The 14,585-nt window shown below is 42.4% G+C and overlaps 1 protein-coding gene across 1 annotated transcript in view; it reads left to right on the top strand.

Annotated features, from left to right (window-relative positions):
* Slc28a3 (solute carrier family 28 member 3) overlaps nt 1-14,585 on the top strand; it is a 68,960-nt gene that overhangs the window by 36,422 nt on the left and 17,953 nt on the right. The window contains exons 4-9 of the mRNA XM_048351525.1: nt 1,987-2,078; nt 4,590-4,779; nt 7,223-7,367; nt 8,948-9,061; nt 9,887-9,964; nt 13,213-13,293. Of these exons, the coding sequence (XP_048207482.1) occupies nt 1,987-2,078; nt 4,590-4,779; nt 7,223-7,367; nt 8,948-9,061; nt 9,887-9,964; nt 13,213-13,293 (700 nt within the window). The remainder of the gene's footprint in view (nt 1-1,986; nt 2,079-4,589; nt 4,780-7,222; nt 7,368-8,947; nt 9,062-9,886; nt 9,965-13,212; nt 13,294-14,585) is intronic.

Here is a 14,585-nt window from a genome sequence, read left to right as displayed (position 1 = left end):
ATAAGCCACATTCACAGCCCCATTTAATAAATTATTTAAATTATACTTAATTTCCCATCTCTCACAGGAACTTTTATTTGTGTGTAACGGAAGATATCTCTCTTGCTGGATGGACATAGATAGCTCACATCATTAATCCTAGCTACTTAAGTGGCTGAAATCTGAGGATCGAGGTTCGAAACCAGCCCAGGAAGGAAAGACTGTGAAACTCTTATTTTCAATTTACCAGTATAATACCTGGAGGTGTGGCTCAAGTGGTAGAGTGTCAGCTTTGAGTGGAAAAAGCTAAAGGACAATATCCAGGCCCTAAGTTCAAGCTCACTTCAGAGACAGAGCTGACTACCATCCTTCATTTTACACTGACCCAGAGAGGGCTGAGACAATACACACACACACACACACACACACACACACACACACACACACACACACACCACACACACACACCCTTCTTTTTTAGTGCTGGTCCTAGGGGTAGAACACAGGACCAGGGTGCAGTCCCTGAGCTTTTTGCTCAAAGCTAACACCTCCACTTCCAGGTCTTCTGTTGCTTAATGGGAGAGAAGAATCTCAGAGTCTTTCCTGCTCAGGCTGGCTTTGAACTGATATTCTCAGATCTCAGCTTCCTGATTACAGGCATGAGGCACCAGTGCCCAGCTGGAAACAATCTCTTGAGTGGTCATATGTTCTCAGGCTTCACTAATGTTAATGACACCGAAATGGCACCAGTAGGATGGGAATTGTTCACCTTAGACCGCCAATGGTCACAGTGCCTAATTCCCAGCTAATTTGCTTTAATGTCAGCTTGCTGTAATGCATTACACACAGTTAAGAGATCTGATAACGCCACCCCACTCTGATGGATATGCTTATAAAATGACATAGCTACATCTTTCCTTCTCTCCTCCCTTCTTTTCTTTTCTTTTCTTTCTTTCTTTCTCTTTCTTCGGTGTTAGTCGTTGGGCCTAAACTCAGGGCCTGGGCACTGTCCCTTAGCTTTTGCTACTCTAGGCTAGTGCTCTACCACTTGAGCCACAGCTCCGCTTGCAGCTTTTTGGTGGTCAAGGGTCTCATAGACTTTTCTGTCCTAAATGGCTTCAGGCAAAGATCTTCAGATCTTAGCTCCCTAAGTAGTCAGGATTACAAGAGTGAACCATGGGCACCTGGCTTGTGCTACATTATTTATTTATTTATTTATTTTTTGCCAGTCCTGGGCCTTGGACTCAGGGCCTGAGCACTGTCCCTGGCTTCTTTTTTGCTCAAGGCTAGCATTTTTTAAACGCTAGATCTGCAACTGAAGCTAATGAATTATTATCTTTTTCCAAAATGAGACCAGGAAACTTGGTCTTCCCCTAAATTACAGTTCTATGAGCAACTTAGTGACAAGCTAAATAGGAGATACTAGATTTTATTCTTTAAAAGCACTTGGGAATGATGCATCTTTTCCTAGTATAAACAGTTTCTGTTGCTCTTCCTGTTTTTTCTCCCATCCCCATAACTAAGCTGGTTTTATTTGTATTGGCCTATATTAATCACACAAAGAGAGTTCAAGCAATATGTCCATGTTTACATATAGACTTTGAACAAATTCAAATATGTATTCACCCAATATTCTAGAGCAGCTTTTGAGTTATCAGCACATTACTACACACATCCAGGACAATACCAGTGGTGTCTGTCACTGTGTGTGTGAGAGAGACACCCTAATGCTTTTATCTAGAAGCTTCCACTTGGCTATCCATCTGCTCTGCTCCTGGAAGTCCACTTTTGGCATCTCTCTAATCTCTTGGGTTAGTCATGGTTAACCAATCCAAGGCTGCTATTAGTCAATGAGATGAATTTTCCTGCTTCTGTTTTGTAACAAATAGCTTTGTGAATGTGTTTGTCATGTGCTTCATTGTTTTACATGACCTAACCTTGCCTTTGCATGGCAGTTTATGTTGTGTTTCCAGCATTTACTTCTGCCTTTTTGCTTTTATGTTGCAGGTGCTTGGAAAGGAACTATGCTACAGTTTGTGAGTTCTGTAGGAAACACAAAACCATTCTCCGTTACATCATCTGGGGCATTTTGTTAACTGGTAAATACCAATGGACAATGGGGGTCACTATTATCTTTTAGGGGAACTCTCCCAAGCATTAGGTTTTCAGGAAAAGATAAGAAACCTTCCATTTCTCCCTGGGCTTCACTGAATCTTCCATAGAAATAAATGAGGAGATCTCTGTAGGGGAAACCTAGGCATGCTGCTGCCCTGCCTCATTTAGGAGGCCAACGGGTAATTTTCTTGAGGCACAAAATTGCCTTGGTCCATTCCTGCTGCTGGAACTGAATGCCACAGATGAGAGAGTTTATAAAGACTTACTTCTGGGCAGACACAGATGGCTCATGCCTGTAATCCTTACTATTCAGAAAGCTGAGATCTGAGGATCACAGTTCAAAGCCAGCTGAAGACAGACAAGTCCATGTGCTTCTTATATCCAAATACCCAGCAAAAAGTTGGAGGTAGAAGTATGATTCAAGTGGCGGAACACCAGCCTAGAGTAAAAGAGCCAAACATAAATCCAGTACCAGCATGAACCAACAACAACAATAATAGTAGTAGTAATTATTTCTGAGGCTGAGGCTCCAATGTCAAGATGGCAGCAGTGAGGAGGGCCATCTTATTACATCATAACATGAAATAGAGATCACAGCATATGCTAGGTGGAGTCTAGACGAGAATCTCTTTTTCTCTTTTGATAAAACCACTATATAACATCCTCGGGCTCCTGCCCTCACAGCCTCCTCTAACCCCAGTTACTTCTAAGGTCCTCACCTTACCAAACACTATTAACATTAACACTGTAGTTAATTAACATTAACACTATAAACACTACTAATATGATTTGGATATTAAGTTCCCAACACATAAATTTTTGAAGGATATGTTCAAACCATATCACCTACCATACTCTTGTGACTGCTATTTTTAGGGTGCCTTGGTTAATGCAAGCCCAGAAAACTTGAGTAATTGACAAGACATGGTAATAACAACAAAGGCAAACCACACATTATAGAGTAAATATGTGATCACCAGTGTAGGCCATTTGGCCAACTCCTCTTGGCTAAAGGCAAGGCAAAAATGTCTTTGGTGTTTCCCTCTCCAAAGCAAAGGGCTCTACATCCCACTCTAAAGAACATTTTGTCTAGAGCCAGGAATGGTTGTACATGCCTATAATCCCAGCTACTCAGAAGGTAAAGATAGGAGGATCTGGAGTTCAAGTCAAGCCCTGGCAAAAATAGCAAGATCCTATCTCAAAAATAAGAACAAAAAAGGCCAGGGATGTAGCTCAGGTGGTAAAGTACTTGCCTAGCAAGGACAAGGCCCTGCACTCAATCCCCAGTAGGGGAGACAAAAATTCTGTCTATGAAATGGAAACTCCCACCTAAGCCCACTGGTACCAGTCCAGGACTTCTAAATTCCAAAAGTCAAGTTCAAGTTTTCTCATTCTCAGACAGTTGTACGAGGCTAGATAGAATTTTAGTCTCATCATTATATTGTGCATACTGTCAAAACTATGCAATTATGGTGGCCTATGATGCAGTATTGTAGCTTAAAAAAATGTTTTTAAGCCAAGCTCCAGTGGCTCACACATGTAATCCTGAATACTAATGTGGCTGAGATTTTAGTATCAAGGTTCAAAGCCAGCTTCAGCAGCAAAGTCTGTAAGACTTTTATCTCCAATTAACCATCAAAAGCTGGTAGTAAGGCTGTGTTTCAACTGACAGAGTATGAGCCTTGAATGAAAAAGCTAAGGGAGAGTGCCCAGACCCTGGATTTAAGGCCTAGTACTAGCGCATGCTCATGTGCACACACACACACACACACATACACACACACAAACACACAAGCAGCCACTGTATGCAAGCCAACACACATAGCTAAGTTTCAATATGACTTTATTTGTAGGGCACAAGTACAAGTTGGTGAGTGCAATCGTATATGCCACCTGTGCAAACAAGAGGCAGGCCAGACTTAGGTTGCAGGCCCTGTGTGCTGACCTTTCTGAATAGGAAACTGTAGTCTTAGCCTAGAATCTGCTCTTCAATGGCAGCCACCATAGTCATAGCCAGATCTGTCCTCCTTTGAGGTTCTACAGTGCATAGAGAATGCTATAGGTCTATTTTACTACCTGGTCTTGGGCCAAATCTGAGCTGTAGGAAAACCAACACCTCTGCCAGCATTTGCCTCGATCCCTAGCCTTTCTACCTACCATGACTCACCTATAGAGTCTGAAAACAGGGGAATTAAAACCAAAATGTTAGCACTGAAAGGCTCAGTGATAAAGCATTAGCATTCAAGAACTCAGAAGGTCCTATTATTTTTAAAAAGCCAGCAACCTTCCCCACCCCTTGCATTCATGGTGAGAATGTAGAGACTTGATTGAAGTGGAGGAGGAAAGGGAAAATAAGCAAAACCTTGCCCAGAGCAGCCAGTACCCATAGCAAGGCATTTAATGGATGCTTGGTTATAACTCTCTTTGACTGAGCCAGACTGGGTCCAGCTGGCTTCCATGATATCTATCATATGTCTGCTTTGCCTCCTGGACAGGTTACCTGGTCCTGGTGATCACAGCCTGCGTGCTGAACTTCCACAGAGCCCTTCCTCTTTTTGTGATCACTGTGGCTGTCATCTTCTTTGTTGTCTGGGATCACCTGATGGCCAGATACGAGCATCGAATTGATGAACTCCTGTCTCCAGGCAGAAGGCTGCTGGACAGCCACTGGTTCTGGCTGAAATGGTAAATGCATTTGATTTTCTTCATGCAATTGAAGAAGGTCTTTTTCAACACTGTTCTAAAAGCGTTACCTTATTTATGAGATTGTGAAGCTAGGAATAAGGTTGGGAGCAATTCATTGTAATATTTTCATTTTGCAAACAAGAAATCAAGACCTAGGTGAGGTGATGAGTCACTTGACAGATGTTCTAACTGCCTTAATTCAAATGCTACTAAATGGTAAAATGTTATCCAAAAAAACACTAATAAACATCTGTGTGCTATATCAGAGAGATACCTACAGCCCTATATGCAGTTAAGATTATAAAATATGGGGCTGGGAATATGGCCTAGTGGCAAGAGTGCTTGACTCGTATACATGAAGCCCTGGGTTCGATTCCCCAGCACCACATATATAGAAAATGGCCAGAAGTGGCGCTGTGGCTCAAGTGGCAGAGTGCTAGCCTTGAGCAAAGAGAAGCCAGGGATAGTGCTAAGGCCCCGAGTCCAAGGCCCAGGACTGACCAAAAAAAAAAAAAAAAGATTATTATAGTAACGATGAAGTATACACCACAGATGGGTGGCATATCTCAAATGGAGGAGTGTCTACATAGTAAATACAAGTCCCTGAGTTAAAAAAAAAAAAAAAAAGATTATAAAATAGTGTCAGTGGAATAGCATCATGATCAATCACTAGTATCTAACCTAGCACAAGACAGGGAATGGGCAGCACAAATGCCATCCAGTCTCAGTGCTTATTTAAAGCATTGGTTTTTAAGTACAGAAAAATTGAGATTAGTGACATGCCTGCAAAGGGATTTCATTTTACAAAATAGGGATCATACAGTATAATAAATCTCAGGAGGCTTTGTCAGTTGTTGATTGTTGGTTGTTGTTGGTGGTGGTGTGTATCTGTGTGTCTGTTTGCATGTCTGTCTCTCTGTATTGGAGGGGCTTGAATTCAGGGCCTAGGCACTCTCCCTGAACTATTGTGCTCAAGGCTAGCACTCTGCCACTTGAACCACAGCTCTACTTCTGGTATTTCCAGTGGTTAGCTGGAGATAAGAATCTCACAGACTTTCCTGCCTGGGCTGGCTTTGAACCACAATCCTCAGATCTCAGCTTCCTTGGTGGCTTGGATTTTAGGCATGAGCTACCAACACCAGGCTACAGGCATGTTTTTAATGGGACATCTGTCCCACTCTGTACAAGAAAGAAAACCATAAGCTTGACCACACTTCCCAGCTCTGGATTTCCTTTCTCTGTATTCCTTCTTACCTCCTTTTCTGCCTACCTCAAAGCTATCTGAGAGATCAGGGCCAGGACAATGCCGATTCCGGGGAGTGGCTCTGTGCTGTGGGCATGTGTAAGCAGGCTGTCCCCTACAAGTCCTCATGTCCCAGTGACTGCCAAAGGTGTGTCCTGTAGCCTGTGTCTGTGCAATGTCTTCACTCTCCAGGTGGCCCTACTTTGTTAAGGCCCAGAACCTGTGTGTGGTCTCTGTGGATTCCTACATTGCATCTACCAGAACACACATTCCCTTCTCCTCCTCCCCCAGAACAAGGGCCTTTCTGGTTTTGCCATCAAAGCGTGAATCAGCCTTGCGGGCCCACCAGACTCCTCAGGCAAGGCAGAACTCAAATTCAAATTTATCTCTGATGGGGCCCACCAACTGCACAGAGCCTATTTCAGGTTCTCCCATTAAGAGAAGAAGGCAACACCTCACGCATCCCAAACCAAGGATGAAGCATTCCAGTACACAGCCAGGTGCTGATGGCTCACACCTGTAGTCCTAGCTACTCAGCTGAGGTCTGAGGATTGCTGTTCCAAGTAGAAAAGTCCATGAGACTCACCTCCAATTAGCAAAAAGCTGAAAGTAGATGCATGGCTCAAGTGATAAAGTGCCAGCCTTGAGCAAACAAGTCAAGTGAGAGCTCAGGGTTCTGAATTCAAGCCCCAAAACACCAACAATAAAAGGAATCTGGACAGATTGGGCATGGTGATACTCTCTTATAATCCCAGAGCTCAGGAGGAAGAGGCAGGAGAATCCTAAGTTCAATTCAAGTTTAGGCCATACAGCAAGACCTTATCTCTAGAGGCAGAAGAAGGGAGGGAGGGGGAAAGAGAAGGAAGCCTGGAGAGAGGGAGGTCAGGCAGTCGGGAAGGATTCTAGTAGGTCACTCAAAGCTGTCACCAGACCTCCCACTGCAAATACCCTTTCTCCGCTCTGACCCCTTTATAGAACTTGGTACTTGTGAAGGGCCTGCATTGTCAAATGTGAGGGACACATTGGTTAATTTTTTTGAATCTGTCATTTTTGTTTCAATCATAAAGGCCAGGCTATGGGAATCAGCCAGAGTGTATTGATTTCACTAGCATTGCTGTGTTTGCTAGTTTAAGACTCATTTGCAGGTTCAAGTTAACACAATCAATGATGCCACAGCTTCCTTTCTTTCTGTTCCTTCAGGGTGATCTGGAGCTTACTGATCTTAGGGGTTATCTTCTGGCTGATCCTAGACACAGCCAAGCTGGGTAAACAGCAGCTGGTGTCCTTTGGTGGCCTCATCATGTACATTATCCTGCTCTTTCTATTTTCCAAGCACCCAACCAGAGTAAGTACAGAATTAACCATTTGGGAATGGCTTTTATTTTTTTGGCTACTGTTGTTGTTTTTATGGGTTTTCTGTTTGCTTTTGGTTTTGTGTTTGTTTTTGTTTGCTTTTCCTCTCTACCCAGGTGAAGGTAGTTCAAAATAAGAATAGTGAAAGAATTTACCTCTTCCAGCTACTTCTTAGGATGCTATGGTGAAGAAGGGTAGCCTTCTTTTAGAACTCCCAAAGGGCTGCCTGTTTGTGTCTCAAGTTCCCTTCCTCTGAGCTCCAGTTCCAGAGCAGGGGACATGTTTTTCCCTGTCAAACTCAGCTTTTACTCAAACATCTCTGTCCCCTATCACAAACAGGAAAAATCACTCACTCATCCTTTCAGACTATACAGTCTTTGCCCTTTATCAAAGTTCCATCTGTGACTTTTTTTTTTTTTTTTTGGCCAGTCCTGGGGCTTGGACTCAGGGCCTGAGCACTGTCCCTGGCTTCTTTTTGCTCAAGGCTAGGACTCTGCCACTTGAGCCACAGCGCCACTTCTGGCCATTTTCTTTGTATGTGGTGCTGGGGAATTGAACCCAGGGCCTCATGTATAGGAGGCAAGCACTCTTGCCACTAGGCCATATCCCCAGCCCCCATCTGTGATTTTTTTTCCTCCTCATTGGTGTGTGATATGATAACTCATTGATTAGGTGAGAACTCAGAAACCTACAGGCTCTCTTACATGTGAATCACAATGGCAAGCACTGAAAGACGTTATCCTGGCAAACAGGTTGATCCAAAGAGAAAGCATTAATCAGAGAGAGACCAAGTTCATCTAATGTGATGCCAATAGTTTGTCTTGTACAGGTGAATATCTCCATCTTCTGTGCCTTCAATCCCAGAATTCTCTGCAAGACATTCATGTCTGCACTGAAGTCAGATGATTGTCCATTTATGGGGCCCATGCTGGGTCCATATTTGAGGTCATTGACTCCTTTTATAAGGAAACAAGAGCCCTTCACTCAGGCTGAATTTCATTGAATGCCCCTATAAACTGTCAGATAAAGAGCCTTGAACACAGCCTTGAGCATATGTTCTGCCTTTCCATTATCCGAGGGAAAGGAATCATTGTATGTATAATATTTACAATGTTACTGAGATTGCTAGTCTTTCCTCTAATGATGCTTCTTACATTATACTTGGTGTTTAAGTTATTCATCAAGACTTAATAGTTCACATACTTTCCCAAACTGAGAGGTCACTCTCAGATTTAGTAGTAAATAATGTAATCCTGTGTTCTTTTAAGGTATGGTTCCCAGGAAAAAATTTCTGCTCATGACTGCTTGGGCCCCTCAAAGTGGGTAGGCCACAGGCTATATTTGAGGATATCTTCAGGGAAACAATGGTCCCTGGAATATTTATGCTGAGGTTAGCATTAATTTTCTAATAAACAGTTGCACCCAGAAAAGGGGTCTGTTGCAATTTCTGTAAGCATGGTTTATGGTGCCAGGTCATGTTGCTCTCATTAGTATTTTTCCTTTGTTAATTTGAACCTCATGCCAGTGTTCATCTTAGCACAAGAAATGATTGTCTCTATTTTCTCTGCATAGGTTCACTGGAGACTTGTCTTTTGGGGAATTGGATTACAGTTTCTTCTTGGGCTCTTAATTCTAAGAACTAAACCTGGATTTGTTGCTTTTGATTGGATGGGCAGACAAGTTCAAGTAAGTGATTCAAAAAAATAATTTGCTCTTAGCCTGGCACTAGTGGCTCATGCCTATAATCCTAGCTACTCAGGAGGCTGAGATCTGAGGATCGCAATTCAAAATTAGCCAGGGTAGGAAAGTCCATAAGACTCTTATCTCCAAAAATACTGGAAGTGGAGCTGTGGTTCAAGTAATATAGAGATAGCCTTGAGCAGAAGTGCTCAGAGATAGCACCCAGGCCCTGAGCTCAAGTCCCAGGACCAGCACTAATAATAATAATAGTAATAGTAATAATAATAATTTTTTCTTATGGTACTTCAAGTCATGAAAGAAATAGGGTTTTAAAAAAATCTATAATATTTGACCCTAATTTTAATTCCATAACACAATTTAGACAAATCCCTGTCTATGATAAACATGCTGATTTGTCTTGTTTATTAAGATGACTGCTGCTTTATGCTCCACTATATCACTCCCCTTTACATTGCACCTCAAGGAGTCACACTTCTAGATAGCTCCACACACAGAGAAATGGGCTTCTTTTGCATACAGTGAGAACTAGTACCACCCATGTACCACTTGCTGCAGGGAACAGTCACACTCCGTTCTTTTAGCATCCTGAAGCAGATTTAATGCCAGAAATGGCAGGTATTCGGTATGCAGGTATGATTCAACCCTACACTTCACCTCCATGCCATTCCCTGGATGAGCAAAGCTAAGATGGTAAACTTGCCCAGCCTACCCAGGAGTTTGCTGGGTCCTCATCTTCTGCAAAGCCTAATGTGTCTGAGACTTGTGATATCACTCCACAGATGGAATAATCTATTTCTTTCTTCTATGCAGACTTTCCTGGGGTACACTGATGCTGGTGCTATATTTGTCTTTGGTGAGAAATACACAGACCACTTCTTTGCATTTAAGGTAAATCCAGGCCCTTTTGGTATGCAGTCTCTGCATTGTTATTATTTATTATTATGAAGTAGATGTGCAACGAGTATTCTCCTCCAGCCTCTGCTTTTTGAGCAGCTTCTTGGTCTTTGTAGATATTTAGACAGAAACTAACTGACCCCAAGCCAAGTGTATACTGCTGTATGTGTTAAGGACAAGTAATGTGCTGTCACCCTTACTCGGTTACAATGTTGGCTGGGGTCAGTGGGCTGTACACATCTCACTGTATTACTTCTGCATAAGATTAATGGAAACATCCAGAGGAGGCAAGCCAGGACCCTTAGAACGCTGAACTCAAAACACAACTCAGTTCCAGGCGAACTGGGACATCTAGTCAACCATCCTAGCCTCTGCTCTCCTGTACTACCTTATGCTAAACGTTCTCATCATTTCTTCAGGACAGACTTTGGTAGGCAGGCCTGGATATGCCTAATCAAAGGAGGGATATGATTTTACAGACAAGAGAAAAACCAGCTCCTCCTGGACATAGTCAGTTCCCTCTCAGAGAACCCCAGAGAGAGCTCACTCTCCTTTGGGAAGATCCTACAAATAAGATTCTGAGTCTGAAATATATATTTGGAACTCTTCCGCTTCCGTGTGTGTATGTGTGTGTGTGTGTTTGTGTGTGTGCACGCACATGTCTGTGCAATGTTATGGTTCCTACATTTCAAAGTTGTTTCCTCCCTCAGGGACTCCTAAATTATCTCCAAATTACCCTGGCTTCAGTTAGGCTGTTTATGCTGGATCTTATACATATTTTTTCTCATTTTAATGACCCAGTAATTTTCTATGCTTTTGGAGTACAGTGTGACATTTTAGTGTGTGTCTCAGCATGCAGCGATCATATCAGAATCTGAATCTTTACTAAAAGTGCTGATTTGATGCCAAGATAACAGAGCCATAGCAGAAAGGTCAAGTGTTTATAGACTGAAATAGAAACATGTTCCCATCTCGAACTGAATTCGGAATTGGGGAAAAAAAAATATGTAAAGTGGCAGAGGAGAAACTTGCTACCAAAACTATAGCAGCATCCTCAGAGCTTGCTGTCCCCACCTCCTTTGGGGACAGTGGTCTTCTTTTCTTTTTCACCAAAGAATTCCTGGATGAGCACTTATAAGTTCTTGCATTCAGGAAAGTTCTGCCTGCCCAATAAAGCTAATAAAAGGCTCATGGTAAGTGAGCTGTGAATAGTGGCACAAAGTATCTTTAAATGTGTATTATTAATAGATTTTTTTTCTAAATTAAATCCTGCACAAGTTGTTCTTGGTCATTCTGTGCTTTTGGTGGCTCTGGCTATTTAGTTGGGGAAGGATGGGGAAGGGTGATCAGAGACCCAGCCCCCAAGCTCTGAGTGGTTTCTACAGGGTGGAAATTGCTCCCTGTGAACACACAGGCTGTACTGAAGGATTCTAAACAGACTCAGGAATAGGATTTGGGAAAGTACCGGATACATTAAGGCAGAGTTAAGTTATTCTCCAAACCCACCTTTTTTTAGTGATTCAAAAATCCATAGTTCAACTGGGGTATTGGTGGCCTATAATCCTAGCTACTCAAGAGGTTGAGATGTTAGGATCCCAGTTCAAAGCCAGCCTGGGCAGACAAATCTGAGGCTCTTATCTTCAATTAACCACCAAAAGGCTACAAGTAGAGCTATGCTTCAAGTGACAGAGCACCATCCTTGAGTGAAAAAATGATTGTTAGTGTCATTATTGTATACTCCCCCCAAGCTATATTCTTTCTGTGAATAAGAGAAGCTCATCATACAAGAGGGAATTAAGTTCCTTAGGAAATATACTTTTCTTAGTCTGCTCTCTTCTGTTACCATAACAAAATATCCAAAACTGGATAAGTTATATAGAATAGAGTTTTATGTAGCTCATTGTTCTGAGACTAAGAAATCTTCTAGTATGGTACTCGTGTTGGTGAGAGCCTCTTGTTGCATTTTGACCTGGAGGAGGGCATCACAAAGTGAAGAAAGACTAAGTATGCTAGCTCAAATCTTGCTTCCTCTTCTTACAAAGCTACTACTGGGGCTGGGTGTAGCTCAGTGGTAAAGTATTTGCCTAACATAGAATAAATCTTTATTTATTCTATTTTTTAAAAAATTTAATAGAGGGCTGGGGATATGGCCTAGTGGCAAGAGAGCTTGCCTCGTATACTTGCCTCGTATACATGAGGCCCTGGGTTCAATTCCCCAGCACCACATATACAGAAAACGGCCAGAAGTGGCGCTGTGGCTCAAGTGGCAGAGTGCTAGCCTTGAGCAAAAGGAAGCCAGGAACAGTGCTCAGGCCCTGAGTTCAAGGCCCAGGACTGGCCAAAACAAAAAAAAAATTTAATAGAATAAAGCTAAATATCAAGAGCTGTAATCCTAGCTATTCCAGAGGCTGAGATCTAGAGATACTTCTGAACTGTCCCAAGCAGAAAAGTCCCCATGAGATTCCATCTATAAAATAACCAGCAAGGCTGAGTGCCAGTGGCTCACAATTGTAATCCTAGTTACTCAGGACGCTAAGATCTGAGGATCAGGGTTCAAGCCAGCTCAGGCAGGAAGTTCATGAGACATCTCCAATTAACCACCAAAAGGTCAGAAGTGGAGCTGTGGCTCAAGTAGCAGAGCCCTAGTCTTAAGCAATAATAATAATAACAATAATGAAAAAAAGAAGAAGCTCAGAACCAGCTCTCAGGCCCTGAGTTCAGGCCCTGAGTTCAAGCCCTAGTATCAGTACAAAAAAATGAATAAAATAAAATGAAGTGAAATAAAAAGCCAGCAAAAAAAAAAAGCAGGTCTGGAAATATGGTTCACATGATAGACTACTAGCTGAGCACACAAGTCAAATGAATGAGAGATCCTGAATTCAACCTCCCATATAGCAAACAAATTCAATAAAATAAGGCCACTACTGCTGTCATGGACACCCCACCTTAATGACTTCATCTAATCCTAAATACTGCCCCAAGACCTCCATCCCCAAACACAACTAATGTGAATTTGGGGATTAGGTTTTTTAATGTAACTTTTGGGTAGAGGGGGCGCACACACACACACAATTGGAATCCTCAAGCGTTTCCAATTAGAATGAGAGATTATAGAGAAGAAAAATGACTGACAAAAGTATCTCCAGTATTGTCGTGGCAGAGAAAGGGAGGCAGAAAGAGGGCCTAATAGGAACCTGCAATAACATTGGGCTCAGCCCTGATGCACGATCTCTCCTATGCAGATCCTGCCCATCGTGGTTTTCTTCAGCACAGTGATGTCCATGCTGTATTACCTGGGATTCATGCAGTGGATCATCAGAAAGGTACTGGGACTGGGAGGTGTTGAATGGCACAGGTAGAGCCAATTATTGAAGGACACCATCTCAAATGCCTTTTAACCAAGCATCTGGAACTTGCCTTTCTCTTCCTACAAAGATTCACCACTACCCCTCAAGTCATTAGATTCAAACTCAAAACTTTCCTCCATGTGTCCATAAAGGGAACTTGAACTTAGGGACTTCAAACAGAGCTTTGATTTGCTGAAACCCATTGGGTAGCTCCATGAAACCACAGCAGTTACCACATTAGCCAAGGAATTAAGGTCAGATATCTGCCAGGAGAAAGCAGTGTCTGTCCTTCTCATGGTTATCCACCCTTGCCTTACATATGCACTGCTTGCTTCAGTACATTCTCCTTGTCTTGGAACAGTTAAAAGAAATCCAAGCAAGGAGATGTTCGTGTTTATCCTGGTGGGAGTTTTGTAAGCATACAACTATTTTAAATAAGGAAGAGTTAGCCAGGCACTGTAGCACACTTCTATAATCCCAGCTACTCAGGAGGTGGAAGCAGGAGGATTTTGAATTCAAAGCCAGCCTGGGCAAAGGTAATGAGACCCTATATCAAAAACAAAACAACAGTAAAAAAGAGGGGAGGATATAGTTCTAGTGGTAAAGTGCTTACCTAGCAATGTAAGTCTTTGACTTTAATCTCAAGTACTGAGGAGAAAAAGAGCAAGAGAGAGTGAGAGACACACATAGAGAGAGATTAGTCTCATAATCTCATTCTGTCTTTCTGTCCCAGTAATGGAGTCCTACTCTCACATTAGATCAGAAAACTAGGAAGATTTTAAGCTAGTATGGATGCACATGAGAGCAGAGCGGTGCATAGAGTCTTTGGGGAATAGCTACAGCTTTCCTTTGATCCTTGTAAATCAAAATGTATAAACAAAAAGAAGAAAAAACAGAGGAGAAGCGCGAGCGCACACACACACACACACACACACACACACACACACACACACACACCAATACCAACAGAACTCAGAATTACATAAAGAGATCCAGACCTCATAATTCTCTGATTGTTGGATTAAAACTACTACTCAGCTATTTAAGGATGCAGAGAAAATGCAACAGGAAATCTGCATCCTGAGGTGGCACTGTTTCTGGTTGAAAGGTGTGTTAGCCAACTGTCTATGACTGTAACAAATATTTGGGGTAATCAACTTACCAAGAAAAAAAGGTTGGTTTCAGCTCATAGCTTAGGTGGTTTCAGCCCATGGTCCATTCACTTCATTGTCAGTAGCCTGTGGTGACACACTGTGGCAGGGAGGGCA

This window comes from Perognathus longimembris, chromosome 1, assembly GCF_023159225.1.
Source record: "Perognathus longimembris pacificus isolate PPM17 chromosome 1, ASM2315922v1, whole genome shotgun sequence".
NCBI lineage: Eukaryota > Metazoa > Chordata > Mammalia > Rodentia > Heteromyidae > Perognathus > Perognathus longimembris.
The sequence above is the reverse complement of the archived record's forward strand: the minus strand, read 5'-3'. Positions and strand labels throughout refer to the sequence as shown.